The sequence below is a fragment of the Pieris rapae genome, chromosome 5, assembly GCF_905147795.1.
Source record: "Pieris rapae chromosome 5, ilPieRapa1.1, whole genome shotgun sequence".
In the NCBI taxonomy this organism is placed as follows: domain Eukaryota; kingdom Metazoa; phylum Arthropoda; class Insecta; order Lepidoptera; family Pieridae; genus Pieris; species Pieris rapae.
The window spans coordinates 3,563,068-3,590,494 of NC_059513.1; the positions used below are offsets into that span (position 1 = coordinate 3,563,068).

General features: G+C 32.4%; 1 protein-coding gene across 1 annotated transcript in view; it reads right to left on the bottom strand.

The window, feature by feature from the left end:
- The window catches only part of LOC111001010 (microtubule-associated protein futsch), a 97,076-nt gene that overhangs the window by 32,961 nt on the left and 36,688 nt on the right, over window positions 1–27,427 (bottom strand). The window contains 6 exon segments of the mRNA XM_045628316.1: window positions 19–190; window positions 832–1,013; window positions 2,356–2,514; window positions 7,143–7,368; window positions 11,359–11,531; window positions 14,905–15,003. Coding sequence (XP_045484272.1) covers window positions 19–190; window positions 832–1,013; window positions 2,356–2,514; window positions 7,143–7,368; window positions 11,359–11,531; window positions 14,905–15,003 — 1,011 coding nt within the window.

Here is a 27,427-nt window from a genome sequence, read left to right on the forward strand (position 1 = left end):
GTATCTATAAACAATTACCATGTCCAACTTTGTGGTATAAGTTAATTGGTTCTGGGCTACGATAGCAATGTTGTGGCTTGAGGTTAATATGTCGGAGATCAGCCATCATGTCAGAGCCAGCCTGCAGCAAGGACACCAAGAGGGGATCTGAGTCCTTATCTCCATCAGGACTTGATACGCCACGCCGATCCTAAAATACATAAAGCCTGTGAAAATGTATCAATTAAACTGCTTAAAAAATAAAAATATGATGTTGAGATACTTATTGTAAAAAAAGAATGCACAAAATCATAGCAATTGATGTCGATGAAGAAACAAAATATAATTATAATTTAATAATTGGATGGATATTAATAATAAACTGGAAAATTTATCAATTCCAAATACCTTTTATTATCTCTGTACTAGGTTGATATGTTGTCTTAGATAAACATTATATTTTAAGACCATTATAATATGTTATTTACGCCACACACAATTCTTAGTAATTTTCAAACAACAATTTTCATTTGATATTTAATAATAATATAAAAAGTACCTATATTATATAGTATGCACCATTTTTTTATAGAACAGGGGCAAACGGGCAGGAAGCTCACCTGATCTCTCAATGCTAGAGGTGCCCATGCACTCTCAATGCTAGAGGGCTCGCAAGTGCGTTGCCAACCTTTTAACTTTAATTGGAACGCTCTTATTATTATCGAGTAAATCTCCTTGATCATGGTGAGTTTCATATTTTAAACAAACCGGAACTTTTAAATTCAATTATTTTATATGTACCTATTTAATATGATATATCTTAATGTATTCATTAAGAACATATTGTCTTACTTCAAGATTACAGAAAAAATGTCCTATCTGTGGGTAGACATTGGCTGTAGCTTTCCTGTGCAACACAGCAGCCATGCCAGACATGGAGCAGTTGTTCAACCGTGTGAACAGGACAGCATCCAGTCTGTCCAGATGACGGGCAAAGTCCCACCAACACGCCTTGCGGGAGAAACCGCCATCAACTGTACAAAATAAAATAAAACACGTTTATTTTGGAACATAAGATCATCATGGTATCACTTATTACACGTCATTAAATGCGAGCCTGTTCGCATCCCTATTCATCGGCAAAGAAGACAGTGGGTGTTGGCCGAGAGAAAAATCTGGCGTAAAAAACTCTGTAATGGTTAGATATTCACTAAAACATTGTAATGATAGCTTTATTTTTTGTATACACCAAAACTCCCCATTCATCATTGGTTTATGAAAAGCAGTTGATTACAAAAACATAATTCATAGTAGATAAACCGGAACTAGAACTACTAAACTAAAAGAATAGGTACCAAAAGTTTTCAACAAATTTAGTTAAACTTTTACTAACAATCAATTACAATGATTAAATTAAGATGAGGGTACAATAAGTATAACAAGCTTATCTTTCACATTAAAAATAACTTTTAATTAATTATTAAATTCAAAGTAATAGTATTATTTATTAATTTAGTTTCTCGGTATATTCATAACAATGTAAGCAGAAAGCCAGAATAGCACTTATTTTAGTTAGCATTATTATTTTTCATATGCAGAGGGCAATTTAAGAAGCTATGTTACTATATTAACGGTCTGTTTCACAATGTATGGATATAGTAGGATAAATGTTCCGAATAAGAAACTTCGCGTTTCATGACCCATAGCGCTATCTGACAGTCGTGAAATGCAACAATAGTGTTTATCCTACCAATAGGTAATAAATAGCTTATTTGGAACTTATCCGGACATTGTAAAACAGACCCTAAGTATTTTAAAAATAGTAAGGTATTTAAACTTTATTAAGGTGCAGAAAACATTTGATTGTTTTGAACAGAAAATGAATAATTCATATTATTGTATACACAAGTAGTCTGTGGTAAGCAAAATAGATATTAAATAATTTAATAATCCCTTTCTGTATCATAAAATATACTCTTACCATACTAATTTTAACCGAACAGCTTATAATTATGTAATGTAGTCATACGTTGTTTTTATTCGAATAATATAATTTTTTATTTATTTATTTTATTTATAATATGTAGTCTGGCTTCCGTATGTCAAAAATATATTAGAATCTGACATACGGCTTAGCGTTAGTGACGACACTCGATCGACTCGATTATGATAGAGCCCTGAAGAATCCAAAAAATCGAAAAGTTTTATCGAAACGCCTTAAATATTGTAGAATTGTAGGTTACTTGAGAATTATGTACCACTACACCAATAAAAAAGTATGTAGTAGTCAAAAATAAAAGAAAATTCACACTGCTTGTGGCCGACTCTACAACTTTATTTTTTTATTTTTAAACATATAATGAATTTAAGTCTTACCTAGCATATTAAATCCATTAATTCCAAAGAGGGCGGCGTCACCCTGTCCTCCTGGGAAGACGTAGAGAGTGGGGTGGCTGAATCGAATGTTACCGACCACGTCACTGGGAACCAATAGCTGTTCCAGGCTGGCTGGAACGATGTAAGGTTCCAGGTACGCTGTAAATAATAAAAATCACAATAAACTTAACGTATCTATCATTGGAAATTCCTGCTCAGCCCCTTAATAATAAAGAAGATGATATCGGATAAACTGCAGATCAGAACATAGGTACAGGTAGGAACATAAAACAAGGTTATCCTTTACTAAAGTTATAATCAAATGCTGTAGTTAAAAAGACCCGAATAGATTGAGTTATACGCTCCCCAACTATGGAGTTGGGCGTATTGGGACGTATGGACGTTTGGCTACTTCGCTCCCATAATATCGTATCCTGCTTAATCGTGACATTTGTAATTTTTTTATTCATTTGTATTGCATTTTATTTGTAAAGCATAAAATAAGCTTTTAGTTTTGTGATGTGACAACGTCTTATAATTCGATGGAGCCGGCACGCACGAAAAAAACATGACTCATGCGGCGTTACCTCGCTTAAGACAATTTAAGGCTTGAAGTGCAAGCGAGAGCGCGGAACGAGCAACAAAGAGGCACAATCGGCTGCCGAACGAACGCTGCTTATTATATCTTTAAACGAGCAATTCTTGTATATATATATATAATTGAAATCTCGGGATCGGCTCCAACGATTTTCATGAAATTTAGTATACGGGGGGTTTCGGGGGCGATAAATCGATCTAGCTAGGAATAAATGATAGAAAATAACAAAAAGGTGGTGTTTTAGTAGTCCTAATTTAAGCTGAAAAATGGATCTTCCTGACATCTATCGGCGATTAATAATAATTTTTTTTAAATTGCTTTAACGACACAACAACACTAAAGCTATTCCAGCATATATAATCTATATAGTTCATATTTCATCATTTTATTAGTATGTAATTCGTACTTTTATATAATTTCCAAAAACACAATTTATAAAAACATTTAAATACCGAGCAAAGCTCGGCCATCCAGGTACTTGTATTTTTGAGTACAAATGAATGTAACTTGATCAATTCAATTGTGATTTCATTTATTCCATCTCTTCATCCATATACAAATAAAATATTTTTTTTCTTTTGAAAAATCCAACCATTCCATCAGTATTTTCTTATGACGTTGTCACGTTCAACTATCGTTAGTACACCGACTTTACGGACAACCGATTTTCTTATTTTAAATTAATTTTGGTAATTGCATAATTTTTCAGTGTTACTTGTAATTTAATTTTGTTAATTTCGTTAGGCACTTGCACTTTACCTTTAGAATTGATTATTTTGGCTTTTCTAGATTCCTTGTCAGCGATAAGGTCACCTTTCTTAATTATTTTTATTTGTAATTTAACGAAATTTTAATAAATAAATAACAAAATAATGTATAAAATAACTTTAAAAAAATAGTTTCATCAGAAAACTTTGTAATGTTGAATACCAGATTATGGATCGCACTTGAGTAGTATCGTTAAATTCGCATTAATACTTTAAAATATTCATAGTAATATTTTGTAAAATTTAATGCAAAATAAACTTAAGTCGGCTATTTGATCCATAGCAAAACGGAAACGTAGTTGTTAGGTCATTGATTCTGAAGCCCTACATTGAGTAAAGTTAGATCTAGGTCAATTATAGACCAGCTGGAGCCCTAACGAATACCTGCGATGGTAATTTGATTGAAGCATCCTGTTTGCAAAAGCGCCATGTTAGAGGAAACACCAACAGAAATTATATATTTTTCACATATCAGAAATTAAGAAAAACTCGAGTTTTGGTAAGTAAAATAAAATAAAAAGTGTTTACTACCAATCATTTCAATGTTGTGAATCGTAAACACACCGAATAAGTGACAATAAAATATAATATTTTATTTATTTTAATATTTATTTATTAACACTTCGTTACATTAGAAAAAAAAGATAGAGAACAGTGGAAAGGGTTAGAGTAGGCTTTTGCCAAGAGGCACACCGAACTCCGATATATAATGGAGTGTCGGAATTAAAAGGCTATAAAAATAAAATACATTACAATTAAAAAATTAAATGAATAAGTTCAAATTCTTTTCAGTTCATAATATCTTGGATGCGTTAATAACATCTAAAAGTTTAACAATGTTACTAACTATAAGTATTTTCATTTTAACTTGATAATTATATATGTATTTACAAACCATAGCGGTTTCCTAGTAACATTTTGTAATATACAATATTATTTTGTAAAATAAAGAGGAAAAATTATACACAATAGTTGCAATATATACAAGATTGTATCTTTTAATACAACAGTTTAGTTTTTAAGTTTTTTAGATTATTTCGGAAATAAATTCACAAATTGATGTTATTAATTTATTATGTTGACATTAGTCAGGATGGTTAACAGTTGACCATGCTAAATGCTTATAGCGAACTGCGAAACAATTTGAACAATAATCCTAAGCAAGAAAAATATACACAATAGTTGCAATATATACAAGATTGTATCTTTTAATACAACAGTTTAGTTTTAAGTTTTTTAGATTATTTCGGAAATAAATTCACAAATTGATGTTATTAATTTATTATGTTGACATTAGTCAGGATGGTTAACAGTTGACCATGCTAAATGCTTATAGCGAACTGCGAAACAATTTGAACAATAATCCTAAGCAAGAAAAATATACACAATAGTTGCAATATATACAAGATTGTATCTTTTAATACAACAGTTTAGTTTTAAGTTTTTTAGATTATTTCGGAAATAAATTCACAAATTGATGTTATTAATTTATTATGTTGACATTAGTCAGGATGGTTAACAGTTGACCATGCTAAATGCTTATAGCGAACTGCGAAACAATTTGAACAATAATCCTAAGCAAGAAAAATATACACAATAGTTGCAATATATACAAGATTGTATCTTTTAATACAACAGTTTAGTTTTTAAGTTTTTTAGATTATTTCGGAAATAAATTCACAAATTGATGTTATTAATTTATTATGTTGACATTAGTCAGGATGGTTAACAGTTGACCATGCTAAATGCTTATAGCGAACTGCAAAACAATTTGAACAATAATCCTAAGCAAGGTGGGAAACATAAAATGTTATTTGTAATATAGATGAATCGTCAGCGTATAATCAGAAGTCAGCTGTTATTCAATATTGGACCTATTTCAAAAACTCTTTTAACATTTGCTTCACTTTTCCATTCGCTTGACCCGGATAGGCCGATATTATACGGGATAAAAATATTCCCGGGCTCTATTGTATCTGGAGAAGGTACCTATGCAATTACGAGTATTGGACTCTATGGCCCAATTAATAAAAACTATGTAATTTTTAAAGGAAAATATACTTTTAAGTCTAGTTATGATAAAAGATTTGAGATATAATGTAAAATACTATTTTTAAATTTTTGTAAAATAGGTTTTAATATTTCGGCTGCGGTATTATTCAGTGTAAACTTCTTTGACACTTGGAATGTAAGTTACATACAATACCAACTTTATTGAAGTCTTATGTAAATTACTAATTAGCGCACTAGCTTCACATAAGTGACATATTCTAAAATTACACTATTGCAAACCACAATCTATGTTACAGCTCCTATTTTCAGGAGCAAAATATGATAAAAAATATATTTGCCACTTTCCAATTCCACTTTTATATTGATCAATAAAAGGACGATTGCGTCGATAAGATTCTAAGAATTGCGCTGATATTGTTCATTAGCAATTCGAAAGAGAAGTAAAAGTGGTAGTAAATAATTTATTTTTGAAATGAAAAATGTGCGGCCACGTTTGCTAACATTGCCTCTGCAATAATGTTGCATGCAATACCTAATTAGTTTGACCGCTACCCAAAATGTGTCTTGGCCTCCGAAATATTTAAAACATGTCAAATAAGCTTTAATGTACTTGCAAAATACCTACACTTAGCAAGATTACTTTCAAAATATAAATTTTTCAGAAATAATAAATATAGTTCATAAAATATGGATATACCGTAGGTTCTAAGTACGCATCAGAATCTATTCATAACTCACATAAATAGACGGAGTTACACAGCGTGTGAAGTTGTGAACCACTTGGCTTCGAGGCAAATTGTTGTATTCATATGGTAATGCAGCGAAATATTCGCAATTTACTAGGCTTCAAGTTAATTTCAAACTCGAGTGATATGCAAACAGAATTCAATAAATGTCAAAGAGAATTTCAAAAATTATTACTACCAATCAGCTGTGTCCTTTTGTAATCGACTGATCCAAAACATATTTCAGTATCCTTTTGTCGTCAAAGGTATATAATTTCTATCAATAAGGGTATATTTCACAATGTATAGATAAAGCACCAAATAGCTGCACATAAATTATTTGGAAGATAAAGGTTCCGAATAAGTAACTTCGCGTTTCATGACGAATAGCGCTATCTGACAGTCGTGAAACGCAACAAACACTAGTTTATCCTACCAATAAGTAATAAATAGCTTTTTTGATACCTAGCCGGACATTGTGAAACAGGCCCTTAAATTCATAGAATGTAAGCTTCTTTTCACTCAAATAGCAACTTTCATATGAAATCTCACTATGAGGTTGTAATGGATAGAAGTATCTCTCTGTAGTAATTTCTAAATCATTTCGTAAAATCTTCTATGCCTGTATTTCTTGCATACGTGTTTGATTATAGCTGTAGTTATGCAAAAGATTCAAACACTTACCGATAAAATTCTTCATGGCTTCCGAGCCAGAGTCGAGTATGTCAGTGGGGTTGACACGAATCTTGCAGTGTTTAACGAACGGCATGTCCGGGAGTTTGGCCCATTCGCCATTTGCGACTGAGCAATGTATATCAATAGAAATGGAGTTCTCGTATGCGCGAATCACGCGTTGCACCTCGTTCTCTTGGTAGGCGTCTGTGAAGTCAGCCAGTGAAAATGTACCATCCTGAAAAAAGATTTTTTAAGTAAACTTTGTGTGTGTGTTTATTATTATTGTTTTGTGTTTTTCTTAAGTTAGCAAAATACACAATATTAGTCGTATTCAACATGAATATGTGTTTAATTATTAGTTAACATTCTCTTCGTGTCTCAGTGTCAAAAGTAATTTCAATCTGCTTTGCAATGTTAATTAAATCAAATTAAAATAAAATTTAATATTAAAGGTAATATGTAGACTTATGAATGTCAGTATGAAAATAAATAATTATTTACATTTTAAGTAGTTCTCAATCAAAGGCATAGAACCGACGAGATTAAACACTGTACTTACGCCATTATTTTTAAATGTCAAGTGTCTCTAACAGAATAAAAAAGAAGTTTGTAACCATTAATCCATTTTTCACGTGACATGTGATTAAAGACAGTAGAGTAATATATCAACAGTAGAGAGCAGACAGTAGAGTAACAGTTTATTAGTTTTACCTGTAACACAGGTAATCTTTAGCAGGCATCCGTCTCATATAAACAATCATTTCCCTCATTTTCCTCAAAAGAAGAATGACAAAATAATAAATACTTACTTATGTACGAAGTTTTGTAAGAAAATAAGACTATTATTATTATTAAAATTTACATTAGGCGAAAGGATTTTCTGTCTCTGCGGCATACGAGCGGGTATTGTCTCAAAGAAAGAAAGTCTATTGGAAAGTTTAAAACCTCGCGGATGAGTAGCCGCTGAAGACATTAGGGATTTTAAATCCAGCCTATTTTAAGGGACACAATTTTTTAGCATGTATTTGCGAAATAACTTTGATGAAATTAGTTATAAAACCTTTACGTATGATGCCCCATTTACGTTAAATAAATTATAGCAAAATGTTATTAAAAAACTAATTAAGTGTAACATCGCCGGTAGGTAATTAAAACTGTCATAGCCACAACTTCAGGCAGGTTGAACGGATATTACACTTTCACGTTTTGCAACACTTCGTTGGTGTTGATTTTACCGGTAAAAGATTTTATTTATTTTTTTTAAAGTTAGGCCAACAGAGCAGATTTAGGTGTAATATATGTATGTATAATCTTACCTATCTGAATAATTGATTTTACCGGTAAAAGATTTTATTTAATTTTTTAATAAGTTCATCTAACATAATGCAGATTTTAGTGTAATATATTTATGTATAATCTTACCTATCTGAATAATTGATTTTACCGGTAAAAGATTTTATTTAATTTTTTAATAAGTTCATCTAACATAATGCAGATTTTAGTGTAATATATTTATGTATAATCTTACCTATCTGAATAATTGATTTTACCGGTAAAAGATTTTATTTAATTTTTTAATAAGTTCATCTAACATAATGCAGATTTTGGTGTAATATATTTATGTATAATCTTACCTATCTGAATAATTGATTTAACCGGTAAAAGATTTTATTTAATTTTTTACCGGTGAAATTAAGGATTTAATTAAATAAAGGGATTTAGGTGTAATATATTTATGTATAATCTTACCTATCTGAATAACAAGTTCCGAAGTAACAACTATCAAACCAGAAAATTAATAACTATCAATTATTTTACATAAAAAAGTACGTCCGTACAAAGTACACGTGTCAAAAGTGAAACTTATTTATAAATGAATTAGTACTAAGTTAAAATCCCCAATAGATGACCATGGACCAGTATATGATCACTCCATGTATTTTTATATCTATATTCACACTGTTTACACACTGTATACGTGCTAATGATACTATAAATAAGAAATATGAGTTTACTGCACAAGACGTTATACGACAGAATTTGCCATTTAAAGTTCTAATAAGTAACTAACTAAACTTAACTAAAAAAAATATTTCTAATAATACATTCGTTACTATTAAAGAAGTACGTATAAAATCTTTTTATCCCAGCGACATTTAAAAGTAGGTACTGTACATAATCATTTTCATTTCTACATTAGCTCAAAACAAAAACTGTTGTCAAAAATTTAGCGGATATTTTATTACAGGAGTCTTACGCAAGTCTTGACTATGAAACTAAAGAGAGATTTTTCCTTTTCTCAGGAAAAATATTGCGCTTTAAATACTTTAAATTAATGTGTAGAACTTATTAATTTTTTTCAAGTAAAAATCATCAATCATTTATATAACACATTTTTATATATTTCCCATTTTCTATTTAACGTTAAATTCCTGCATTTAAACTGTAACACACGTCATTTTCAACTCTTTAAAGTGCACTTTTCAATAAGCACACGGGAAAAAGCTCCGAGCTTAATTGCAGCATTTCTCTATAATTTAACTTTTGCCGTATTCCCAACAATTTATTATACCTCTATGCATTGAATTAATTTACGCTATTGTTAAACGTATTTAGAATGCATGTGTATTAGAAATTTGAATTGAAATGTAAATTAATTTGGTTATTTTTTCTTCAGTATTGTAGTCAATGATGAGCCATATAAAAATTACACATTTTGCAAACCCCAAAAAGCGTAGGATGCTTCAGTATATTACACCGGACACTTTATATATTCGAAAACAATTAAGTAACAGCCAGCAGCAACGAAGTTCAAACGTTTTCACCAATGCTTGTCAACAAATGGTATTGGCATAAATTCAAACTGTAAATTAGTTTTAGTTTCCGTATAGAAGTCACACCTTACAAAGACTAAAGATTAAAACGTGTACTACGTTTGAAATTAGAATTCTGTTTGCATGTTTTGGGTTTTTGAAATTGTATGTATCAGAGATAGTTGCACTTTTCATCAATCTTCTTTGATGAATAATTATTGTTTATTTACCTATTCTTTAATACATGGACTGCATAGCGTATGCCTACGCCGACAGTACAACGGATGAAGTTACTGTATATCTGGGAAAAATTTAGTAAAAAAGTATTATAATTTCAGTTTTATCTATAGCCAGCATAACTACCGCATCAAATCTTTAAAATCTAACCGATGAAGCTACGGGTCTTGCTACGCGTACAGACATTTTGCTACAAGTTGCTACGGCTCTTACGTAACCAATCAACATGGCTCTACAATCGTGTACATTAATACTTTGTAGTATCATTTTTTGAATTTTGCTTCTTCAAATGACTGAATGAAAAGTCCCGATACCATGTAATATTGCAGGCAGCTCTGTGTCTGTTGTTAAGTAATACGTCCTCAATTTGATCAATAATATTTTGTGATTTTTTTAATAATGCGTAAAAGCAACTTGACAGAAAAACTTGAAGTAGTCTCCGCCAAATGTATAGTACACGGAAACTAAAACTACGGAATTCATACATGACCTATACCCGAGGCTGACTTTCAACGTCATTCTCAATAACAAATCACTGCTGAAGTTTTTGCAAAGGCGACGCGGAGACGAGGGTGCTTTAGATAAAAGACCTATTGAATATAATGGAGTCTGGAGCAGCTATCAAAGGCAGAAATCGCTAGATTTATATTTTCCGAGATTTTCGCTTTGACAAGTTTTCAAAGTTATTTTGAGCTGTTCAAGCGGAATAGATTTATTGAAAAATTGTCTCATTTATGTAACGATAAAGACTTCATCGCTTAAATTGTGAAGTAGTTGAATAACTGAATAATAAATACAGTGTTAATCTTGTTATATCATACTTGTAATATTGAATATTGGGCGGATTCTAATATAATTTATCTTTTTTTAACGGCTTCATAATCTCATATGCGACTTAACCTTTGTGGTAAACTTAGTAATAAAATAATAATAATTCAGGACTAAGTATTAATTATTACAATTATGTTAATTTTTTAGTTGTCATGACCGGAAAATTCATATTTTTAATTTAATAGACGACGTTTTGTCACTCATAGAGCAGATACATTTATGTGTTTGGACCAACCTGCCACCTGTGATCCGCAACTTCCAAGGTATTAATAATAATTCTATAGGTAAGTCGATATGCAAATGTTACCTTTTATATTTTATATATAATTCAATATTGTACCAACCTGCATGATCCAAGAGCCGTTACCCGCGAAGGTGTAACCGGCGTGGACCAGGTGTCTGTGCCGAGTGAAAGAGCTGAGCAGGTTCCTCATACACTGCATCAGCGTGTTCATCTGTGGGTGGATCAGGATCTCCGTCACCAGGTTTTCTGAAGCGTACTGGATTAGTCGCTCGCCTGCGTCAGAGATATCGAAAATTTAAAAGGTTATAATTATTGTATGTTAACTGTAGATATCACTGTACAAATGTAGAACAAGCATAAGTTCATAATAACACTTTATAGGATAAAAACATACTAAATTGAATTAAGATTAAATTCCTTCAAGAGACAACGTCCGCCCATGGGCAAGCATCAATAGTATAAAGACAGTTACCGTCTTATAAATATATCACGTATTTGTTCCTTAGTTATGCATATAATTTTATTATGTATATATGTATCTATTGTTATATAATTTAGATAATTTAGAACGCACTCAAATATTATGAAATATAATTTACCGCTAACACAATTATTGTCATACATAAAAAATATTTACAAAAGAACGGATATAGACATTACTTAAAATACCGCAAAGCAATTTCTCTTCCTTACCGAGAACGTTTATTTTAATTTAACCAAAGAAACGAAAAAGGTATGACCTTGGCCTTTCCTTCAAGGGTAGATGAGATTTATAGCCTCTTCACACGAGCTGATAATCTGATCTACACATTCGCTATATCATTTAGGAGATTTATTAGATTTTCGGTGAACATACGGAGTCATTGGCTCGATATATTGATGTTACTATTACCGTTTTATTTTTGCTTTTACCAACTACATATTATTTTTGGTACCGGTTGCGATAAAGCCAATGTGATGTTAATATATTTTTAAGCGTTATCAATAATGAAATAATGTAGAAAATATTAAATGACCTTACTTTAAGATGCCCTACATGCATTGCACTTAACAAAATGCATATTGATAGCAGCTGCACAAACTCAAATTTTGTACAATGTCAGTTTGATTCATATATTCAGTAATTAAAGCCGCACTCTCTTTGTACAATCTAAGTTTCCCTCGAATAGAACGAAAATTATTTAATGACTTGTTCATTTTAAATTCTGAATTTCGCTCTAAAAATTCTCAGAGGGAATGTTTCAAAGGTATTTTTCACAGAGACTTACAAAATAAGAGAGAAAAGTAAAAATGCAAAGTAATACATGTTTCGCACCACTCTAGCGCGGCATTAAGGTTTGCAAAATGCATTTAAAGTCTTATTCGAGTTAACGCCTGCGACGTAATTGAAAAATATTTAAATTTGTATGAATAATTATTTCATTACGGCTTTTTCGGGAAAGATTTGATTGAACTTCTTATTGTCAATTTTTATCATTCCTATCCATGGATAACATTACCATTAGCTTTCAGACGTGTTTTGTTTGTGTTTTATGTATTTATGCCCGTATCCCGATTCTAAGCTACCTCTCCACCAATTGTCCGCTACATCGATTCAGACATTTTTAAAGTATAAGTACTGTATACACGGCTTTCTTTTATATACATATGAAATTAGATACCAGTAATAAAATTGAAGACGTCGCACATTTAAAAGACGTTTCTGTTTATATGTCTTAAACTAATCTATATCTGTATATATATGTATACTAGCGGATCCGACAGACGTTGTCCTGTCTATACGTCTTTAATTTGAAAATTTCATAAGATATATATAATAATTTTTTTTAATAAGCTAAAACATTGCAAGCTGGACCATTTTGATGAAAATTATTATTCAAATGTTATGACAATATCTAACGATCCAGCACATGGTCTACAATAACACAATGATAACAAAACTTTTTTTTAATTTGATCGCAGCGCTAACTGTCGGGACAGACTAAAATTAAAATTCGAATATTATTTAAAATTTGACAGTGCGATGGTAGCGCCGTCTGTCGGATCCAATGTAAAACATTCCAAAATCAACAACTACTAATTAATTAAAAAAAACATTGTCCAGCGGACAAAATTGTGAATCTAAACCATTCTCGAATCTCCACGAACACACACAAAAAATTTCATCAAAATTGGTCCAGTCGTTTAGGAGGAGTTCAGTCACATACACACGCACACAAGAAATATATATATTAAGATGTGTTTAAATGAGTGACGTCATCAATTCTATTATTGGTATCTAATTTCAACTTTTGAGTTTAGTTTTGAAGTCGCATACTGAAAGTAAGTTCCCTACCAAATGTGTCCACCACCTTTGCACAGGATTATTTTTCGTGACTAAATTTAAGAATCATCACAAAAATTAATATGCATAAGACTTGTATCACGTTAAAATTCTTTCAATATCTTGTAATTTAACTAAAAACCATTTCAATATAAACAAATTGTCCTGAAGACATTTTGTTTATCGTATTGTTTAATATCCAGTTTTCCAGATTACCAAATTCGAACAAATATGGAGCATAAAAATCACGCTTCTATCTTGGCATTTAATATTTCGGTGAACTCGGGTGGAAGCGCCGAATTTGTGTGAACTCATTCAGTTAGAAACAAAGATAGGCGTGTCAGTGCTGAAATCTGAGCTAAACTTTTGTAATAAATTCAAACTGCGGCAAGTTTGTAAAGGTCATGTGTTGTGGACATTTGTAGATGCGCTACGCCGAACCTACAAATAATATTATATTAGATATTTACATCAAAACCTCGTAGTAAAATAGTACATTTTGAACTTTCCTTTATTTCCCATGAAAAATTCGTCGTTTAGATTTATCGATATTTGGCGCAATCAACCAAAACCGAACCTATAACTATGTCGGGATTCAAACTTATTACCTCCTAATATACCGCTAAGTGCTCTGTATCAAGCAAAATATAAATCTTTTTTTAAAGTCTGTATATGAAAATGTTTTTTATTCTGTCACTCTGACATTTGTTTATACATTTTTATAGACTTTAAAATCGAATATCATTTATCGTATCTTAATATAAAATCATTAATAAATAATTATTTCACGATTAATGAATAAGAACTAAAACGTATCTTACACACTTTTAGTACGTGACTTCAATACGAAGGAAGTTCTAACAATAAAGATAGAACTCCTGCCAGTATTTACCACGGCTCCTAAGCAATCTTAAACACAATTTGGCCCTCTCAAAGAAAGTGGGTTGTTTATCTTTGTAACTAAATTACCGGATTACTGACGTTCAAAGGAAAAGTAATTTTTCGCAAGAGTACAATAAAGTTTTGTTGACTCTTCAGCTTCTATATTATGATTTTTAATATATGTATTCTGATAATATTTTTATTTTACATGACATTCACTTAAATAGCCGATATTTAAAGTAAAATGCCAAAATTTATTCATAGCGAATTGGTTACGTTATTAGTTTCTTTTTAATATCTAAGATCATGGTAGGTATATGTGATTTAATTACTTTTGTTTACGTAATTTTTTTATATAAAATACGCCATACATTTCTGAGTCAATTTGTGATCAGGTGTTATTTTAGTGTAATTTAATATTTATAATTTAAATTTGCTCACCATATCTGGCCTCTTCCCCCTCGGGTGCCTGTGCCGTGAGGGTGGCCAGTTCCTTCTCCAAATCGACCTGGTGCTCGCCAGCGTCCCATGATAGCAGGCCTGAAACAAATAAAATTATCAAACACGTTTCAAAAAAAATTTCTTTAGTTTTTATTTAACGGAGCATACAATTAAGTCTTACTCAGGTATTTTCTTGCACACAAAAAGGTAGGTTTACACACTTCAGAAATGTAAAATGGTGGATGCCGATGTCAGTGGAAATTACTTCTGCATTAAAACCTAAGTTTATTATTAAAACTTACAATTCTTAAGTTGACTTGACAAACATTTTCAAGTCAGTGCACATCTCACAATCTCTTACTGTGTAGGAATTTGTTTAGACTATTATAATAATGTAATGCAAATAATAAAAAGAGAAGTAGTAGTGAAATAAGAAAAAAAGGAATGAGGAAGACAGAGCAAAAGATGGACAGACGATATAAAGAAAATACGATAAAAAGAAAGTAGGAGGCACGACTTGGACATGAAGAGCTAAAATTAGAAAAGAATGGAAGCAGCTGGAAGGGGCTTATGTGTCACAGGACATGTTGATTACCCAAAACGGGTCAAATGCTGTATTAGATTAAGTTTTATTTAAGTATTAGAATTAAGTTATTTTTAAGTAACTGAAATAAGTGTTAGTACATTATACTGGGTGTCAGCAATAAAGGCTAATATATAAATAAAAATAATATTTAAAAATGAATCCTTTCTTCTAAATTTTCGATTTAAATTATGTGAACCAATTCGTTTACAAGTTTAATTTGACATATTATATTGATGTTGCCTATAGAAACACATATTTTTAAAATTTATTCTGTTTTGTTACCGCCATTTCGCCTGCTGTTAACTTGTTGTAATTTACACGTCGGTAAGATGTTAGTATAAATATGAATATTGTGGAAGCGAAAATAAGTTGTCGGTTAAGTAGTGTAATATTTTTTACCGACAGCACGAATAATGTCGGTAACTGTGACAAAATTGTTAAATGTAATGGAGGCAAGTGAAGTGAAATCGTTGGAAAGCAAAGCTATGAAACATAATTTTATGTATAAGCAATAAATAAATAGTAACATTTCGCGGGGCTCATGATAAATTGAGGGTATTTACCCGCATATTCCTTAAAATAGTAGTGATGAAATCATCATCAGTATTTAAAAGAATCGTCTATATAAGATATCGTCTGACCTCAATAAATACTAACCAAACATGTGTGCCAATTTCCTTTATTGCATATTGCCTTAGGAATGGTTACCATGGTAACCCTGTGCAAATAACACACCCTTTTATTTTTATTACACAGTCTTATACAATAACGAGCCATTCTCTTTTATCACTAGGAAAAATCTTATATTTTTACCTAAGAAAGTTGCCTGGAAGAGATCGATCGAGAATTTATATATATTGTGTTATTTGTATTTCTTTAGCAACGAAGTGTAAATAAATAAATAAATAACTGACAGATCAAATAAAATTCTGTGATAAGTTGACAGGTTCTTGCAATTTTTTATGAGTATCGATTCTGTAGATGTCCCAAAAACGGTATATAAATCTAGAGTAACCCTCGACTTCGCCCGCATTATTCAGACATTTTCCATGGATATTTTATTATTTGCAGCGTAAATTAAACAAAAAGTTAGAAAGAAACTTTAATTATGTGGGCATTGTTTGCCCGACCATTGTTTTTATTTAGGTTAAATGATCACCGATCTCGCTGTGTACAATTTTTTTTTATTATAATTCAGAAAAAAAATTTAAATTAAAAAACGTGGCGAATTAAATACAAAAGCTAAACAAATTTGATTAATTGTGAGGCCCTTTTTTTAGAATGATACTCAAACTTAAATTTAGTTTCAAGAGAGATATTTTTATGAAGTTTTGTATATTTGACAGCTCTAAAGCGAGATTGTGACTTCAGATAGAATGAGAATATACGTACAAAACATTAAATACGTGAAGTTTAATGAGAAAATAACTATTGAACCCTAGTCTAAGTTTATCAAAGTCAAAAGATTTAATAGATTAGTTTCACTTACATTATACAAAAAAAACAATTACATTGTAGTTGTAGTTGCTGTTACTAGCAACTCTAATTTTCAGTGACCCCATACTGTGTTGCAGTTCGTCCATTGCCCATTGTCAGTTCTCACTTTGTCACATTTGCATATTCAAATGGTAGCTGTCACTAGCAAAAGGCGCATCGCAGTTCTACAACCGTTTTCTAAATATTTCAGGATGCATAATTACGCTGTAGCCGCCATTATTCTGCCTGTAACGACCACTTGAGATATCAATTATTAGAGATATAATAAAAGTGATTTTAAACGACAGGAGGCAAACGAACATGTCAATTTGTATAAATGGTGACCGCCGCCCGTGGACACGACATGTTGACGACATTTGAGGCAATAGTACGATTTTCTTTAAGGCCTCTAAGTCGTATTGGTTTTGATTTCTAAATACGAATGGCAGCTGGTTTCACAATGGCGTGATGCGCGCCAGAAACTGCCTCAACGCTACCAAGTGTTACCAAGAGTTGATGAAATCGTATAATCGTAATCTGCTTTATATTATATTCCAATTTCAACTTAAAAGTAATTGAGGTCCTTGTTAAAATAATGAAATCGTCTGAATTTTAAATTGTCTTTCGAGCAAAGGAGCAATTAGGAGAATTGTTATATTAAATTGTCGAGTTTCTACTAAAAGAAAAGCTTTCCTTTACAAAAGAAAACCGTAACGCGTTTAAAATAATTAATTTGAGCCTCGACAGAGTTCTTAATTTGTGATCGTCGACCTCAATTTTTCGTATAAATAATATACAAATTCAAGCATTTTAAAAATGAACAAAAGCCGTCTAACCGCATTTAATTTGTTCTGTAAAATGTTAATAAAAATAAAGAGTTTTTTTAGTTATATTAAAATGTGTATTTTTAAATTATACTCTATATAACTTTCCATTAATTATTCAGTTTTACTTAATTAATTTGCTATATTTGTTTTAAATATATATATATATATATATATATATATATATATATATATATATATATATATATGTAATGTTTGATGATTTGCTTTTTTAAAAGAGCACCAAGAGTTTTATATTTATACCGGCTTTTTCTCTCGGCCTACACCGTCTGTCTTCTTTGCCGATGAGTAGGGATGCCTACAGGTTCGCATTTAATGACTTGATGATCTTATGTTCCAAAATAAACGTTTTATTAAAAAAATTAAAATAAAATTTGCACTAACAACTTTACCATAAGCAACTCAAAAGCCTATTAATGCGTAGAATCAATAAAAGAGTAGGGGTTTGTTCTTCCGTAGAAAATAGAATGAATTTAGATTGCCATTCTTTTTATTAATTGAATATAAAGAATATAAGAGACTGAAACAATAGCGTTCTCAAACGAGGCCTCTCGACGCGTGACCTTCCCGTCTTGTCTCTGTATTATTCAGAGACTCATTACGGACTTTGGTTTTATTTAGACTGAAACTATTCTCCATCTCAGGGCTTCAATTTGTTTAAAATAATTTTATATTGAACCTGCGTGTTTAGCGCGACAAAAAAATATCACCTATCACCTAAAAAAATTGGAGGAGATTAAAAAAAGTTTTTATATTTAGTAACTGTTATATGACATGTTATATATAATACTTTCATCCTTAAAGTTGTATTTTAATTTTCTTCTTCTTATCCGGTACACTCTAGACAGAGCAGTCGTGATCGCTATGTGGTAATAGAAGGGGCAGATGTGATGCTTCACGACTTTCCGCTTTTTAATGTTAAAGATATAAATATCTATATTTTTGTTATTTGATCATTCTAATTTCAGATGCTTGGGATACTAGCATGTTGATATCACTTTCCGCGCATCATTAAGTCAGACGCCATCAAACTTTCATTATTCCGAGTATGTACGGCCCACATGATACACTAAAATGTCTCATGTATTACATAATGAGAGGCACGTGTATAATTCCTCATTAATCTGCACATTACACAATTAGCTCGACCGGCCGCTTCTAGGTCACTCAGTAATCCCTAGAATTAGGTCCTAACTTAATTAGTAACACTTACCTAACTTTGTAATTATTAGTATTTATCAAGAGGATGATTCAATGGGGCGGAAAATTTAATTTTATAAACTCTACCAAGTTTTGATAAAAATTGAGTAATTCTTAAATAAATTTGTTTAATTTCACAGTTTGAATCTAAAGTCTAACTCTAGCTCTTATTATTTTAAATATTCATTATGAAATTTATTCACTATAGACAATACGTAACTGGGAAGACACAGGCTGCAAGACTATAACTTTTACTCTATCAACTGTAATGTAAACATTTTTTTGTCGAAATAATAAAATTTGAAAAAAAACTCAAAATTTAAATGTTTTAATATTATATTTTATATCCAACTTGCCTTTTTCATTCTATTTCCCAGTAGTCATTATTTGCATAGGTTACGTACAATTTCAGCAACCATTTACATCGCGTGAGTGCAAAGTTTAGAAAAACACCCAAATATAATGGAACACGAAGGCGGTAGCGTGTTTATCGAAGTATTTAGCTTTAATAAATTGCTTTTGCTATGGAAAAGTATTTTTTATTAAATTAAATTTATTGGATAGTCCAATTCATTATTACTACGGAAAGGTATTCAAAGGCATTTTATAATAAAAAGTCTGTGCCTTCTATGCTGTTTTTTTAGTCCTAATAAGTTCGAGCAACAAGGAGTCAAACAATGAATAAAAATGAATCACAAAAGAACAATATTTCGTGGTAAATTAAGCGCAAAATTTAGCGGGGTCAGTTGGAATATTTTTTTTAAATTTTTTCTCAAAAAAGTACACGAATAAACTTTAAACACAGTGAACGAGACTTCAAGGCAACGAATGTTCCATATAATGATATGTAGCTACTACAAAGGTGCTGTTAGTTGGATATAAATATAAATAGTATGTATATAATCATACTATCAAATAAGTAAATAATGTATATAATCTTAAATGTTGTAAAAAATGTTTCTGTAAGTTTTCAGAAGCTTTATAAAGTAAGTTAATTAAAAATTTAGTTACAAGAAAATAGTGATCGTCAAATCTAATAATTTTATGTGAATTTCAGGTGATTTATAAATCGTATTGTGGTTATTCAACGTTAAGTAGTTAATTTAAGTTTCGCGTGCTTGTGTCCGATTCACACCATTAGACGATCTTTACGTGAATTCATAGTTTTTTGTTACAAGTGAAAATTACTAACATCAACAGTGTTGCACAATTTGTCTGCCTTAATAACTTCATAATTTATTACCATTCATTATTTAATCTTTGTTGTCAATAAGAATAGATTAATTTAAGTTCAATTTCGAGGCAATTTTAACCTAAATATTACGTTTTCTCATTCTATTTAGATTGATTCTCAGAATTTTTTGTTACGTACACACACAAACATATTATATTAATATGTTTTTATTCCGATATTTTTTTAACCTTACCACTGAAAATATGGATCAATGATCTGAATTAAATAGCAATTATTATTAAATAATGTAATTAATTAATTAATTTGTGTGTGTGTGTGTATTGTGCGTTCGCACGTGTATACCGCTTAAAGGATCAGCTATGGTTGGCGGACTCGAGAAGGGGGGCTACACTTGTGTTTCTAACTGTGTAACTGTTTGTGTGTGCGCCTGTAGGTGTGTGTGTTTGTTCGATTGTCAAATGGACAGCAGCAGTCTTCTTACCAAGTGCTGAGGAGTTGATTGAGCCGTCACACTTGTGTGTTTGTGTGTGAATCGAAATCTGTGTGTGTTTATGTGTCGTATTTGTGTGTGTGTGTATGTGTAGGTGCGTTGTGATTTCGTGCGATTCAGTCAACTCGCCTTTTTACGGGGAGTCGAATGAACCGTCACACTTGTATATTCCGAGGGGTTGTTGTTCTTCAACCCCCGGGGGTGAGGTACTAGGGCGAGGGGAGGGGGTCCGAGGTAATAGGCACGTGATACGTCCCTATACCCCTTTTCCTATGTGAGAAAGCCGAAAATGAAGTTATTTTTGATCTAACGTGCTCCGTTTTAGTCCAAACCAGTGTTGGTCTATTTTGTTTGTTATTTTTAATTCTTAAATTTGGAAATATTTTGAAAAAAATTTTTAATTTAGTTCCCGGTAGGGTTCGACCGGGCGGTCAAAGACCAGTATACTACGTAGTATACTGGATCCGACGTTAAAAACGCGCTAGGATGCACCGTTCCCGAGATATCCCTCACTTTTCCCCTATTTTCTTCCCGGGCTCCTGACTCCGCCAGTATTGGTCAAATATACTAGTGCGGTATGTCAAAGTGACGGGCTCACCGAGTTCTATCTCGTGAGACCATCCACGGCGCAAAATACTGACGGGATCTTCGACCACGTGGCACGTGGTCAGGAGAAAAAAGGGTCCAGGAGCCTCAGTTTTGAGGGGGAAACTGGGATTGGTACCTTTTTGTAGAACTCCTCGCGGCGCGTCTGATGATGTATTTTTCAGATGGGGTCGTCGATCTTCTTTTCTTGTAATTTAATTTCAAAGTCTTTTTATTTCTTGATTTTTCGTTTTTCAGTTGTAGTTTTCTTCCCTGTCGATATGTCAGAGATGTAATGTAATATGTCATCTGAATCAACTTTCTGCGGCGCTTCTAATGGTATATTTGGTTAGTCCAGGGTCCCCCGGGATCTGGTACCTCGTGCCACGTGGTTATTTTTAATTTTCTTACTTTGTTTGTATCGACAAAAATCTGATATAGGACTTAAAAGATGCGGCTTGACGAGTTTTATTTATATATGTATAAAAACATATATGTTGTCGATCTTATTTCGACGCCGCACTCACTTTTGTACCAGATTTTTTGTGTTTTTTCAGTTTTTAACCAAATTTAACACTTTTTTCACAATATTTCACTTCAAGTTTCTTATCTTCTTTAAGAGGTATCTTCTGATTTGCCGCACTGAGATGCACACGATGATATATTTTGTTTTTCAATATCACAAGAAAAACCTATTTTTAGGATTTTTTAAATACGGAGCGATTCTGTTTTAATGCTTCCGCGACGGCTGTTGAGTTCTGTCTATGGAAGAAATTGCTCTTAGCACTAGGAGTGTCCATGTTTTTATTATTTTTAAGTTATATAGTTAAATAGATAGCATATGGTGGGATTCGTTAGGGAAAATATTTCGAATAAAAGTTCTGGGACAGTACTTCTGTTCCAAAAAAAAATAGGCTAACCCCGGTGACAACGCCCCTCCGCCCATCACATGTCGCCGACAAAAGGTCAACCAAAGGTCAACGAACGATACCCAGTTAAATGTAATTTTTTTAGCATAATATATGGTTCCTTTTAGGTGACAAATATTTGTAGATTTGCAACTTGCGTACAAAAATTATTTATTTAAGGGTTGTATGTGGCATTTGCAATTAAAGCCTTTAATCTTTGATTGTAAATTGGGGCTCTGTGTTAATAGGTTTAATTATCTAATGTCTGTTAACATTTATCTTATTGCCAAAACTAATTATTATGTACTGCAAATAACGGTTCGGTGGCGGTTGATACACAGTTTTAACTTAAAACAATAAAAAGGCTCACCAAAGTCAGTCGTAAAGATAAAGAGAAAATATGTATGGGAAGAGTTAGAGATAGTCTGATAATAGAATAACTAAAATAGTTTACAATACGCACAAACACTTACTAAGAAATTATTAAATTGAGGGCGTCACTTATAAATAAACTTGGCAAAAATGTTATCAAATTCAAAATGTGTCTAGTCATAACTAGAGCGAAACAAAGCGTAATAAAGTGTGATGATCAACAAAATTAAAATATTATGGATCAATCTTACCAAAATTCATTAAATATAAATAAATATTTTGAACAACTTAAACCTTAATTTGATAATAATTGTATATACGCCAATAGTAACTCGGCTACGAAATTGATAATTCCCACTTAGTTATAAGGCTTTTTAGGGAAATATCATAAAGGTTAGTCGACATCACTGGAGACCGAAGAGCTGGCAGATACCTCGGACAAAGAATTCGTCTAGCTATTCAAAGGGGGAACACTGCCAGTATCTTCGGAAGCTTGCCTAAAGGCACTCCTTTTAATAATATATATTTTAGTTATTACATTTTAAGGTTAGTTATTATATTAATAACTGATTAGAAATGATCTATTATTCGAACTTTTAATGTGTAAAACTGTGCTTTAGAATTATTCATCAAATAGGTGATATGAAAATTACACCAAAGACGCAATAATTAATATAGTTAAGTTTCAATTATAAGTTTGATTAGAATAGTTTTACATCTCATACATATTGCCAAAAGGAAAACAAACAAAAAATGCTTTAAAATATCATTAGAATAAATTGGTTTGAGTGGGCCACAGAGGTTCCGAACTTCATTTGAATATGGATAATTCACAATGCGAATATATTATAAACTTAATTGAAAAAAACTATACTTTAAACTTAATTCACAATTTTTCATTCTGTATTTTAATAGATTTTTTTTATATATTTATTAATTTCAAGACATCGTTAATTTTTCATAAACATGCCGTATATAATATATAGATGGTTTAACCCATTCCTAATATATCAGTCTATAATGACCTTATAAATCATGACAGGTAATGTAATACGTGTCAAACCCTACAACAAGTATACCTTAGTTAATATCCATGTAACTTTAAGCTAATGTCCCATTTGATAGCAGTATTGGCTTACTGGTTAAATGCGCGATTTTCGACCTACAGGTCGTGCGTTTAAACCCCAGATGGACACCGATATTGCTTTCTATCTCCGCAATTAACTTGTCATACGATTAAGGATAATATTCTATGTAAACCAGAATGTCTTGGACCCAAACGTAGTCTGAAACGAGAAAGAAATGTGTCAAATTGGATTAAATGTGTCAATTGGTTATTAAATTTCAAACACATCTGGATTCTGGAAGTAGGTGTTTCATAAAAATGCCTTTTGCGACACAAGCTCGTGATACAAGAAATGTTCCCACACAGTTTATGAATAAAATAATAAACCCAATTTATGTGGGGGTGATATAACTTCCTCACATAAATCTGTCGCGCATATATTTTTAAACGATTCTTTGATTTTATATGGTTTTCCGAAAAATGGTATAGGTGAAAAAAACAAGTCTTATTAAAAAACTTGCTCCCTTTTTTTCCTAAGTTATTTTAACTTAAAACAATAGCACGGTTTTTTATTAAAGTTCTCGTTCTTGCAAATTGTTTTTACCCTTAAATAATAGGATATATCTAAATAAAACAACAATTACCATTCATTTTCACTAAGATTATACTCCGTACAAGACGTGTTTCATAAGACGGGCTTTACTTCAAGTGACAGGTACGTGTTGGTGACAACTTTGTTAGTTCCACGAGACTTTGTAAGTATCCTTAACATAAACTCCGTTCATATATCTCATAATATATTGTTAAGTATATCTGAAATAGGTTTTATATAACAGGGGGAAACGGGCGTGGTATGATAACGCTGCCTATGAACACCCAACAAAAATAAATGATACGCTATTTTCTTAAAGGACCTTATACTTGCGGTGAGTGGCAATATGTTCCTAAATACGTAAGAATATCAAAATCTTACATAAGTAGGCGATATTCAAAACTCTTTTATACATTCTCAACAGAAAGCATAAAGTTTTTAAAATATTTTTTTATAGCCGTGTAAAAAGATATTTGCATGAATTCATTATTAGATACCACACAGTGTTACATTAATAGTTGTCCACCCCATCGACATGCGAGCCCTAAAAATAGCCGTTGGCTGGCGTAGGGCGGGGTCGGTATCGATCCTTAACGCAGCTGACTGGCACGTCGGAAAATAAAATCCACATAATTCACTTTCTAGAAAAATATTGCGATATTAGCTGTATTATTTGTCTGGTATATGTTGAAGGAGATAATGTATATAAACTAATCTATATACTATAATGGTTGCCTGGAAGAGATCGCTCGAAAGCGATAAGGCCTTGCTCACCTTTTCATTTAACTATGTTCAATTTTTATATTGTTATGTAACGAAGTGTAAGTAAATAAATAAATAAAATAATTAATCTTTTATTTTAAGTTTAGCAGGTGTAACTTCTAAAGAATCATTAATACGAGATGATAAGCTGAATTTTTTAGATAATATCTGCCTGTTTTGTGATGTAAATAAAGAGTAATAACAACTCAAAAAATACATAACAAACAAAAATGTTCATGTAAATATGACCTTTACCGGTTTAAAAGCTGCGCGATGAATAGTCCTAGTCATTGATTATGCGAAAGACAGATGGGTGTCGTGATTGATGACCTGCCAGCCTCCGATAGACGAGCCAGTTACATTATTCATATATCAATCTGGTTTATAGGCGCAGAGGTGACAAGAGGTTTTTATCTACTTTGTTTATTGAAAGTTACTATCTATTGCTACTGTTATCTTATGAGGCGATTCTATTCTAGTATTTCAAGCCATAATTATGTCAGTCTCTAAGTAAATATTTACGAAATCACATAACTTAACGAACGACTGTAATATAATACTTGTTTTCATCCCTTCATATTACACATATTATACAACAACCATTCAAAGTTCCCAATAAATAAAGTCTCAAGTATTGGAGTAACGTGGCCGCGTTACTCCAATACTTGAGACGAAACTTCGCAAATGAGCTTTGGAAAGCTCTCGAGTTCGTCTACTGAATTTGAGTGCTTTTCCTCTTACATTCACAGAAGTTTATATTGAATTGATACTAATATTCAGCCAATCGAAGCAAGGTCTGGTTAAGTACGAATTATAATCCGTAATAATTTTATGATTCGTACTTCGCAATGTTTTACATACAACTATTATGTAGTTTTCGATAGATTTTGTATATTTGCCATATGTTGAAGAGAACACAGTACATACATAATATTTTTTTATGAATAATGTTACATACATAAAAAAAATTCGAAATAACCTATGAAGTGATTTACTCCTGATGACTAAGAAAACACGGTATTCTCAAAATCACACTAAAATTATCTTAAAACTGACTTATACAAACACAACAACACGACTTTAGATATTCTAAAAACACAACCGTTTATCTTAAAACAATAACACAAAATCACACCGAATAAAAATAACATGGAACGAACTTACAGTACGCGGCTTCGAAACCAACGACCACTCTAGTCAACGTCCGGGCAGCGAATGCAAGCGTGCCACACTGAGGCCTTTCTTTTATAGTAAGCGGGTGGGGATCGAAACCACCTACTGCCCTCTGTTCAGTTTCTGCTTATAATATAAATCTCCTGTCACGATTCGCGATGGTCTCCTAAGCTACTTAACCGATTTTAAATTAAATTGACACACCGTGAGCAGACTGGTCCAACTTAAGAGATAGGATAGCTTAGATCTTTAATAATTATATTTGCAAATTATTTGACACAATTCTAACAGATGGCGCTGTGTTAAAAGCACCAACGTTTCACATAAGTTCTCCTACTGTTTCCCTTGAATAGTTTACGGGTTTAGTTTTACTATGTAATATAATAAAAACCTAAGCCACAGCAACGCTTGGCCGAGTCTGCTAGTTATATATAGGCGTAGGGACCTGACGACCCCATCGCCCACTGGTGAAATAACCTGTGAAAGAGGTTATTTCACCAGTGCAATCAGTCAACCCCCTTCCTAGTGGGAGAGCCATGCTGTTGCTTTCGGGCTTCAGCCAAATGGGCAGGCACGACCGGGGCAGTACCACTGTCTCACAGAAAACCGGCGTGAAGTGATGCAATACGTTTATCTTATTGTACTCGCGTTTCGTTCGGTGAGTGAGACTCCCGGAGCCCATCCCCCCCCTTCCCCAGAGTATGACGGTGCAGTTTAAAGAAAGATTACCCCAGGGGGGTACCACACGTGGAGAATCCCCCTCTGGGCGTCCATCATCGGAACAATCAGTATCCGGTGGTGGATGCACAGGCTGCCCTTCGTATTCTGGGGTGGGCAAAAACTGCGCTCTAAACAAAACATCCAGTTCTAGTTTTAGGTTTCAATCTCGGGGCAAACGGAAGAATTCGCCGAAGGCAACCCCTTCCACGCTCACAGTGGACTTTACCAATGTTAGGGGGCTCAACTCAAACCTAAGCGCGGTTCACTTTCACCTTGAATCTGCGAAGCCGGCCTTATTCTTCCTCACTGAGACTCAGATATCCTCCCCGGCTGATACTTCTTACCTCTCCTACCCGGGGTACAAATTGGAACATTCATTTGTGCCGCGGGCGGGAGTTTGCGTGTACGTCAGAGAGGATATCTGTTCTCGTCGCCTTGGGACGCTTGAAGAAAGGGACCTATCTAACCTCTGGCTCCGCGTAGACTGCGATGACCATCCGCGATTCTATGCGTGCCTGTATAGGTCCCATAGCGGAAATGACGAAACTGACCG